The 10,263-nt window shown below is 46.9% G+C and overlaps 1 protein-coding gene and 1 pseudogene across 2 annotated transcripts; both read left to right on the top strand.

Moving 5' to 3' along the window:
- The first annotated feature begins 1,121 nt into the window (after nt 1-1,121).
- Nucleotides 1,122-2,951, top strand: LOC119293716 (major pollen allergen Ole e 10-like). 2 transcript variants are annotated; one of them, XM_037572094.1, is made up of 3 exons: nt 1,122-1,454; nt 1,755-2,223; nt 2,319-2,951. In XM_037572094.1, exons 1-3 carry the CDS (start codon nt 1,385-1,387, stop codon nt 2,587-2,589), a joined length of 810 nt encoding a protein of 269 aa, XP_037427991.1. In that variant the 5' UTR covers nt 1,122-1,384; the 3' UTR covers nt 2,590-2,951. The 2 variants fall into 2 exon arrangements, with proteins under 2 accessions (XP_037427991.1, XP_037427997.1); XM_037572100.1 differs by lacking the exon at nt 1,122-1,454 and adding an exon at nt 1,467-1,678 and having other exon boundaries at nt 2,319-2,950.
- Nucleotides 2,952-3,841: 890 nt separating this feature from the next.
- Nucleotides 3,842-10,263, top strand: part of LOC119356552 — a 22,689-nt pseudogene continuing 16,267 nt past the window's right edge.

Below are 10,263 nucleotides of genomic sequence, written 5' to 3'. Positions count from 1 at the left end.
CAAAAAAAGAAAACAATTGTTGGCCGGCTAATGCATATTTTTTTAATTTCATTAGAATGTTTTTACTTGAAACAAGTAAATGTTTTTGAGCCTGGACAATAAACTTTTTGTATAAAACTTTACACAAGAAGAAAATTTCAGGGCCAGTTTTATTCTTTGCTGAAATTTCGTACAAGAAGGAAATTTCAGTGCGAGGCTAATTAGAAGATCCAGCACTTCAATCTGCAGCCCTGAATTCTCCAAAGTTTTTCATCACCGCCGAGCCATGAACCTAAACTGAAACTCTGAAAGTGCGTAGACAGAGGCACTTACAACGACTAGTATTACTGCATGCACACGGTTACACGTGTTGAACTAAATACCAGCATGGAGTGATGTTCGTCCAGTAGAAACCGGAATGGCACGCACGTTCTTCCAGTAGCCGGCGCCTAGCCGTGGACCTATAATGGAGACAACATCAACCGAGCAAATCAGGGGGACAAAAAGCAAATCTCTGGGTTTTCTCTATGATATGTGCAGCTGCCCGAGAAGATGAAAAGAAAGGTCTCCCAAAAGCAGATGCAAAGGTTGGGGATTAGATGGACGAAGCATCACGTTGATCGAGCTTCCGTTTATACCACCCTTCTCCTTTCCCAGTGATCAACTAGTTCAGTGGGCACAGTTAAAAGAAGACGAGATTCTGAACTTTACCACCAACTCGAGTACCCGATGATGATCGGACCAGTTAAAGAACAACTGCGTGCAATCAAAGGAACAGCGTGTGGTTTCTTTGACAAGGATTGTGTGTCATCTCTGATGAACAGAAGAGAACCGGTGAGCTGAGAATGGTAACAGAGCAGTGGTGCAGACGCTCACAACACAACACGTACGTCGATCAATCATCGACGGTACATATTCTCCCGGCAGTGCGTCTAACTGTAGGTAGCATCTTTGTCACAAAGAGAAAGGAAATACTTCACCAGACGAATAAGAATTGTGCGCCTAACTGCACGAGATGAAAAACAATCCATTTTCCTATCACAAAATCTCATCATGGGCAAGGCTAATTATAAGCCATCATGAAGGCGCCCCACACGAAGAATTCCTCGAGCTCCTTTGCATCTCTCACCTCCCTACTCACCCTGCCTTTCCTCTCACTTTTGCCGCCACCTTTGGCTTAATCTATTGCTCCTTGTCTCGTTTCCCTGACCCTGCATTGCAAAGCTCCAACGCTGGTTTCCCCGATGGTGCTTATCGGCGGATGCAGATGCTTTGCACTGACTGAACTGTACTTGAGCTACTGAGGCAGCAGCAGAGCAGCTAAGCTAGCTCACTCCACACTTGATAAGCTGCTTTTTTCTCTCTGTCTCCAAGTGGTGTGGCTGTGCAAGGTTGTGCCGGCGGCATGGGTATTGGGCCAGTTCATCATTGCTTGGCCTCTCTTCTTGTCCTGCTTCCTCTCCTCTGCTGCCACGGTGAGCTTCTCAGCTCGACTACTCTCTCAAGTCTCCATTTATACATGCGTTCGTCTGTCAGTTGGTTATGTTTGGTTGTTGGAGCTCACCAAGAGTGCCAGTAGTTGGAGCTGACGAACAAACCACCAGAGTGTCGGGTCATAGCAACAGACAAACGGATGCTTTCTGTCGAGAAATCTAGTTGAACTCTCAGAACAAAACTCTGCTTTTGCTCGCTTAATGATGTAATAATGATGATCGGACCAAGAATTTCGTGCGGCTGCTCGTGCTGATTTCAGTTTGTTTGATTGGTTCGTGCAGCGGTGAGAGGCGTCGAGCAGAGAGCGCACACCGGCGCCGCGTCGCGCCCCCAGGCCGCCACGGTGAGGCTGGAGCGCGCGCGTGACATGCCGGAGCTGGACGTGACGACGCCGCTGGCGACGGTCCCGCTGGCGAACCCGACGCCGATGCCGGAGGCGACCGCCGCGCCGACGCTGGCGCACCCAACGGCCGCGGCTGGCGCGGGGAGCTGGTGCGTGGCGAGCCCGAGCGCGGGCGCGGCGGCGCTGCAGGTGGCGCTGGACTACGCGTGCGGGCAGGGCGCGGACTGCTCGCCAATCCAGCCCGGCGGGAGCTGCGCCGACCCGGACACCGTCCGCGACCACGCCTCCTACGCCTTCAACTCCTACTACCAGAAGAACCCCGTCCAGACCAGCTGCGACTTCGCCGGCGCCGCCATCCTCACCAGCACCGATCCCAGCACCACCTCTTGCAAGTACCCATCCACTAGGTTGGTAACCATCAATTCCTAACTAAGCATGGTGCATGCAGACCCATAATTTCTTCCGTTTTCTTCGGCTGATCGATGCAACGAACGGCGTGCAGCACCGGTGCTTCCGTCCTGAACACGACGTCTCCGGTGACCCCGGTGAACCCGACGTACGGATCCCCTCCCGGCGGCTCCTACAACTCTCCTCCTGGTCCTGGCGGCTACTACAACTCCCCTCCTATCTACGGGTCCATGTCGCCTCCGGACTACGGCGGCAGCATCAGCGCCGCCACGGCGGTGATGCCCGGCAGCAAGAGCACGACGGCCGCCACGTCGCTGACGTGCCTCCTCGTCGTCGCAACGGTGTCTCTCAACCTGTGCAAGTAAGAAGCGAAGTACGCAGGCTTGTAATTCGCGCGCAAATGCACTTGGAGGCTGAAGTGGGCCGAAGAGGATTCAGATGAACAGGCACCAAATGCATCTAGAAAACAGAGGAGGCGCCATGACAGAAGCAGAGTAGCAATGGGCACCGGGCAGGCTGGCCCCTAGTCAGTCAGTGTTGCAAATGTTTGTAGTTGCAGTCAGTGTCAGCGAGTTTTGGCGTGTGCTTGAGGTGGGATGTTTGTACTTGCATGCCATATTTCTCCGTTGTGGTCTGGAGGAGAAAATATAATACCATCTTGTACAAGGGCATCTTCATGCTGACCTCAAAATGCAGAAACCGGTCATCCAATGCTCCCCACATACATTTCAAATAAGGTTTAAATAAAGAGACGTAATTCATACACACCCAATGGATTTTCATGTAAACCAAAACACATTCATTACCATTCGGACATTTTATTATGAAAAGGAGCAGCCGGACCTAAACCTATCCTACGACGGCACCCGTAGTCCACTTTCTTGGTATTCTGCATCAGTAACCACGTCATGCATCTATTGTCTTCATGAGTGCCGGATGGGGTTAAGACCCGTGAAGTGAAGGTACAGTTTCCGGCAAGGAAGAATAGGACGTGAGAGACAGACCAGCCCACTTGGCACACAAGGCCCTGCCACCTCCCATGCCCTACTCATCCTCAAAGGAGTCAGCGACAGGTCCGTCGTTGGTGTCATTGGATGTAAGGTCGACGATGAACGTGGACGGTCCGTCACCGTCTACCTGCCACATGCACCCCCAAAAGTTGGACAGCGACACGTAGGACGCGCAACTTCTGGCATTCTCGTCCTTGACCGCCTGTACCGCCAGCGTGTGTGCTGCCACATCCATGTCCGGCTTTGCCGCCTTTGCGCTGCGAGCGGCGTGTTGAGCATGCGCGACCTCGTAGAACGTCCGCTCAATTTGGGTTCGCCGCGATCATGGCGGCCACGGCCTCCTTGCTTGCGCGATCGCCTTAAATTTGGTCCTCCGCCAATCGGTGCTGCTTGAGAAGGAATATGTTGTACCATTGCTCCTCTTGTGCCTTCTGAAACGCCGACACAGGAGCCGGCAGGCTGCTCGTCCTCTGCCATGGCGGCGAAGAAGTACAGACACCAAGGACACAGCGAGAGCTGCGCTCTCGGCCGGCGCGTCGCTTCAATGCCGGCACCAGTAAGATGTCGCGTCCGCTCTAGGTCAACGTCAATGCGGCATCGGGCGGGAATGCGTGCAAGGGAGATGGATATTTGGTGGATCAGGTGGGTCAGGAGCGAGCATGGCAGCGGTTCAGATGACGGCAAAGCCCTCCTCCAACATCAGGGCCGCCACGGCGATGCTGCTGGGCAGCAAGAGCACGACGGCCGCCACATGACTGACGTGCGTCCTCGTCGTCGCAACGGTGTCTCCTAGCATGTGCAAGTAGGAAGCCAAGTTTGCAGGGATGTAATTCGCGCGCAAGTACATTCGGGGTCTCAAGTGACTGAAAATGATTCAGATAAACAAGCACCAAATGCATCTAGAAATCAGAGGAGGCGCCTTGGCAAAAGCAGAGTGGCAATGGCCACCGGGCAGGCTGTGGCTGGTACTGTCAGTCAGTGTTGCAAATATTTATAGTCGTATAGTCGGTGTCAGCGAGTGTTGGTGTATGTTTCAGGTGGAATATTTGCACTGGCATGAAATATTTCTCCATTCTGGAGGAGAAAAATGTATCTAGTATAAACCCTTTTTTGCATGGACATGTCTCATTTATTTATATAATAAAGATCATAGTACAAGTCACGTAGGCATGGACATGGCAAAAGTGAAAAAGAACATTAGCCTTCGCATAAAGGAACACCAGATAAGCATGAGAAATGCAATCAAGAGTGAAAAATCCCCTGAGCTTGGCACGAACTCTCACCACCTGCATCCGGCACCACCATAGCAGTCATCAAAGGAAAAAAACGGATCACCTCCTCACCTGAGCTCGACGCCGCTCCATCGCTGATTTGCAACTTTGCGGGCCTTCAAGGTGGCTCACGAAAGGCGAAGCCATTACCGTTGAACAAATCAGACCGGAGCAACAAACTAGACAGACCATCGAACTCTAAATCTGACACCCCACACAATTAAGACATCGAAAGAGGGAACCATACAATGCATGCCATGAACCCAACACACAATCCACCATGTTCCAGATGTCACCGATGCATACCATAATCTGCATCTGCTCCTGGGCTACCTTCCAAGCTTTGCGTCGGCGCTGGAGAAAATGTCGTCGCAACGACAGAACCCAAGGACAAAGTCCACCAAGAGGATGTTGTCGCCGCCACACCATCCTTACTTGAACATATTATTTTCAAATTCAACCCCAACACGTATCGAAAGGATATGAAGATTCTTTATTCAATGCAACCGTCGCCATCACTGAAGCCAAGACGATGAACAACCCAAAAACCTAAACTACTAGTAATTCTTAAAACGATCCACACGCATGAATCCAGAGACCCCTTTCACGACCCACGACCAAGGTCGTCAACGGAGGGGAGCCGCCAGAGAATAGCGGCTGGAGGCGAGACCGCCTTTCTTTCTTCCGGAAAGAAAACGATGCTTGGTTGGCAGCCTGTATAAACCCAATTCTTTGGGCGTCTCGTGTTAGAGAAACTCTAACACAATCGCCATATCCGAAGCGTCCAACCCGAGTATGGAGTGCACTTAAGGTGACGCGCAAATCCGTTGTCATTATAGCACAATCTCCATATTTATTTCTCATTTTTCATTTTTTTTGGCTTTTGTCCGGAATTTCTAATTCTAAATGGAGGCAATCAAACAAGGACTAAAACTTAATCAAGAGCAAAGAACGTATTAATACTTAAATCATCTTAAAATAGGACCAATAGTAGCCTCATTTACATATAATTGTGACTTAAAATGTTAGTAAGCGACATTTCCAAGTTATAAAAAAAGCAGGTGATGTTGCTATTCGACGTTGCCAACTATCTAGTAGTCGAGGTCGTCTATTCCTCGTCCTCGTCGAGGCCATCAAGGTCGCCGTTGGAGTCGAGCGGCTTGCGAGCGGTTGAGCTCACGTTGCTGCTTCTCCTCCAGCTTGTCGTCGGGGAGGGAGGAGGTGAAGCCCTGGCAGCGGGCGAAGAGCTCCAATATGACCCAAATTGGGTCCTCAGGCTCGGCATAAATGGGGACAGGGAGGATAGAGTGAGTGGGAGGGTGAAGGTATCCTCTTCATTAGAGGGGGAGTGCCAACACTCGCGTCGGAAATGTGGGCGGCATGGTGACGGGAAAGATGGCGCAAGATCTGTTGTGGGCAGAGCCATAGGAGGAGGACACGTCCGTGGCTATGGCTAGTAAAGCGCGGGAAGAGGTAGCCCCCAAGGCATCTGGGGTTGCACATTTTCATCCGCGAGTCGATTCCGCCAGCAAGCTATAGGCCGGTGCAACAACATTTCGATCACAGAGTGGAGATGGGGCGGGCAATGGGTAGGAAAGGCGGCGGTGATAGGGTTAGGGTTGAAAGGGGACACATTGTCATCAGACTTTTATACGCACAAACGGAGAATGGAATCCAAACATGGATGGGGAAGCAACCTCAATGGACAAGGGAAACAAAATATTCTAGATACGAAGAAAAATTAAATTCCACTCCGTTCACCAGACTTGGAAACATTTCTTATATGGAAGCGAACTGCATGGCCCGTAATTAGATGTATCACTAACATTATAATAATCAAGATTATAGGAAATAAATTATCACATGATTGTTTTCTAAAATACAGTGTTTTCGTTGAAAAAATATAATGTTTTTTGGTAATAAATAATATCTCATCGATAAAAAGTCCATATCGTAGCAACGGTCTCATCAGAAGAAAAAACTGAAAGCATTTGAAAGAAAACCTTTTTTAAGGCAGAAAATTATATGTCCTACAATATCAATTTTCTAGAATTATTAGTCTCCTTATCACCAAAAATTAGTTTCCTAAATATACAAAAATAGTTGATTTGATTTTCTAAATATTTATAGAAATATTAGGAAATTTCACATAATCTATTTTATCATACTCCATTTTTTGGAAACTATCCATGAAAGATGTGGGCCAGTCTCACTCATAATCAAGCGACATACGGGCTACCATGCGATGGCTTGCTACTGATTTGATAGGAACCTAGTGATCAATAATCCGATCCCTAAAGGTTCCCTTATTTATATTGAACTCTTTTATTTCATACTAACTATACTCGTCATAGTTGTATATATGTCATATATGGAAGAGTGTATCAGTAAGAATGACACTTACATAAAACTATATAAATATCTGTCACTACAAATGCATGCCGGTGTATTAGATTTGAATACATTTCAACATATTTTTGTGTAAAATAATTTGGGTGCTTAAAATTATTTTAGCTATAGTGAGGATTTCTCCAAAATCTAAGCAAAAAAATTGCTTTATTACATAAACTAATTTATGCTTCCTATAGATTGAGTTTAGCGTTGCGCTGGATTACAGTGATCCTACATGCATAAATATGTTTTGCCTTCCTTTTTTAACCTTATGTGACAAAGTTTTTGTAGAAGATTATAAAATGAGCACAACACAACACAACAAGGTTCAACAATATCAAAACTAAACATTATTGTATTGTAGTGTAATACATTATTGTGTATTTATGTGTTCTCTTGCTGATAGTATTCTTAATTACCTACTAGATTTGGTCGAGTGTTTCAACCGTATAATTTGGAAAGATAAAGGTTGGTAGATGTTTCTAGAGTACAAAGCTATCAAGTTTCGAGGTAGTTAAGTAGATATTGTAGAACGTATGAGTTGTCAGCAATACTGAACTTATGTGGTTCAAATGTGTAGTTGGTCAATCTTCAAAACCAATAGACACATGTTGCACGATTTTTGTTATGTTTATGCATAATTGGAAGGGCTAGAGTAAGCATGCCTTTTATTCGCGACAAACCAAGTTGTACGAACAAATGAATAAACATGCTAGGGGGGATTGTTGTCCTTGAAACATTGAGAAACAACCCAGAAAATAGAAGTTTACTAATGGCCCCTAGGGCTCTCCCTAATGAAAGGAGGTTTTATCTTTTGTTTTGTTTCTGTTTTACCCCAAGAAATGAACAAAATTCATGAATTTTAGAAACTTTGTTTTGAAGTTTAAAAAAATGTATTGACTAGGGTTCAAACAATCGGCTTTTGATAAGTTGGTGGATTTTTTACTACTAAAACAGGACATGTTAACTTGATCCATTGGAGCTCTAGCTTTTTTTATACAACTCTACTATCAAAGGGAAACTAGCTGAATACTCGTGCATTGCCATGAACTAATGAAAATTTATCATGGTCAAAGAATTGTTCGGCTCAGAAATATATATCGAACATGTGGACATGTTATTTCCATTCTGATAGCGAAAATCTTCCTTGACAATCATCGCGTCTCTTTAAACAAACCTCTCCTTGGAAGAAGAAATTGTTTTCCTACCTCTTTTCCATCCAGTTTCATTCTCGACGGAGAAGGCAACGCAAAAATTCTTCCTACCCCTCTTTTCCATCCCTTTTATTCTTGATACTGTGTTCGAGCTCTCTTTTCAAAGTGTACTTTCCTTCCCATTTCTTTGGCCCAATGAGACAAATAAGAGCTCCCTTCTTTACCACTTTAGGGAATGGCGGTGAAGGGGGTTTGCGTACAAAAAAACAAAGTTCATCATTGCTTGGCCTCTCTTCTTGCCCTGCTTATTCTCCTTTGCTGCCACGGTGAGTTTCTCAGCTTGAGCACTCTCTCAAACTCTATACATGTGTTCTCTTGTCCGTCAGCTGGTTGATTTTATCTTGGTTAGAGCATCTACAAGTGCATTTGGCAAATCCGACCCCTTATACGTCCGCGGGCGCATCCGAATGGATTCTCATATTTCTCTCCCGGCTTCCATATATCTCAAATCTGGACTCTCAAAATCATGCAAATCCATGCATGTCGATCATACAAGACAATGTCGCATGCAAATAACAAATGTTGGTGCAGAGCATAGTTAGTGTTTACATAAAATTTATTTGAAGTACACAACTCAAGCATTAACACCTTGGTTGCCATTGTGGGTCCACACGTGATCCACAAGATAATTGAGTAGCTGCGTGTGCACCTGATGATCTCGAAGATTCTGATGCATCTGCAAAAATTTCATAAGCTGAGCCACATCTTGATCTTCCAGAATTCTCTAGGTGCTTCAAAATCATGGGTTTGGGCTACGCCATCACCCTCATCCTCGATTCCTCGACAATCATATTGTGCAGAATAACACAACATGTCATCAGCTGCCACAAAGTTTCTGACTCCCACATCATTGCAACGATTCACACAATTCCCCAACGAGCATGAAGCACACCAAATGCCCTCTCCACATCCTTCCTAGCCGCTTCTTGCATTGTTGAAAAGTGGATCTGTTTATTGCCATGCGGTTCGGATATGGTCTTTACAAACACCGCCCACCGACGATAGATACCATCGGTAAGATAATATCACATGTTGTACTCTTGGCCGTTGACGGTGTAGTTGCACGGTGGTGTTTCCCCATTGCAAAGCCTCCTGAACACCAGAGATCGTTGAAGCACGTTGATGTCGTTGTGAGAACCCGGCATTCCAAAGAAAGCATGGCAAATTCATAAGTCATGTGATGCCACTGCTTCTAGTATGATGATGGTCTCTCTGGTGTGACCTTGATACATTCCCTGCAAACCCTTGGGCGGTTCTTCCATTGCCAATGCATGCAATCAATTGATCGGAGGAAGAAGAGAGGAGATAGCAAATGGATCCGACAGGTCTTGGGGTGGATTTGGTGCAATTTGCGGTTGGGTCGGGTTGTCGGGTTCGACGTGACGCACTTGCCCGGACGCCCCCATATCCACTTCATATTTGAACTGGATATGAAGGGTGGCGGTCAGCCCGGATGTTTTGAGGCCCATTTAAGGAGCCCGTCTGAGTTTAAAAAATCATGTCCGGACAGTGATCGGGCGGCCCGTCCAGGCATATGAAGCGGGTTTGAGGCGCAACGGTGTAGATGTTGTTATGTTTGGTTGTTGGAGCGGACGTACTAACCACCAGAGTGTCTAGTCATAGCAACAGACAAACCAATGCTTTTTCATCGAAATCGATACAGATTCTAAGCTCCCAAGAAATGAGAGCCGCTGGTGCATCGTGGTATGTTGGCAGTAATTTTTTTTCTTATGGCAATATGTTGGTGGTAAGTTGGCCCGGTTTGGGGATCGTTTTTCCTTGGTTGGTTCAAAATGGGCCTTTTCAGGTGACTCATGCCGTGTGTGAGGCCTTTTTAACGATGTGTCACTGGGTGCCTCTGTTCTATCATTCTCTGGAGATAATAGAGGCGTCGACGGCTGTGGGGGACCTTTTCTTCGGTACGGAGAGGATGGGCGACCGTGTTCTTGCTGGCTGCGGGGGTGAGCTGCTTCTGTCGCCGGAGTCTTCACCTTCGCATCGGCTTCTATGACCTGCTGGGTGGGTGGAGGTGTGGATTGATTTCCATGGCGGGGGGATTTGCATCAGCCAGGTCGCCTTCCTTCGTTCCCGGTTCAGGATCAGTTTCCTCTTCTTTTCTTTTTTGTTGGTGGTGATTTGATTTGTTGTCTCAC

The sequence above is a fragment of the Triticum dicoccoides genome, chromosome 1A (genome assembly GCF_002162155.2).
Source record: "Triticum dicoccoides isolate Atlit2015 ecotype Zavitan chromosome 1A, WEW_v2.0, whole genome shotgun sequence".
Taxonomy (NCBI): Eukaryota; Viridiplantae; Streptophyta; class Magnoliopsida; order Poales; family Poaceae; genus Triticum; species Triticum dicoccoides.
Note: the sequence above shows the minus strand (reverse complement) of the source record. Positions and strands in the feature narration are given on the sequence as shown.

Coding starts and splice junctions, on each gene's coding strand:
- LOC119293716 (XM_037572094.1), top strand. CDS start 1,385: ATGGGTATTGGGCCAGTTCATCATTGCTTGGCCTCTCTTCTTGTCCTG. Junction 1,455..1,754: donor TCCTCTCCTCTGCTGCCACG/GTGAGCTTCTCA, acceptor TGGTTCGTGCAG/CGGTGAGAGGCGTCGAGCAG. Junction 2,224..2,318: donor TGCAAGTACCCATCCACTAG/GTTGGTAACCAT, acceptor AACGGCGTGCAG/CACCGGTGCTTCCGTCCTGA.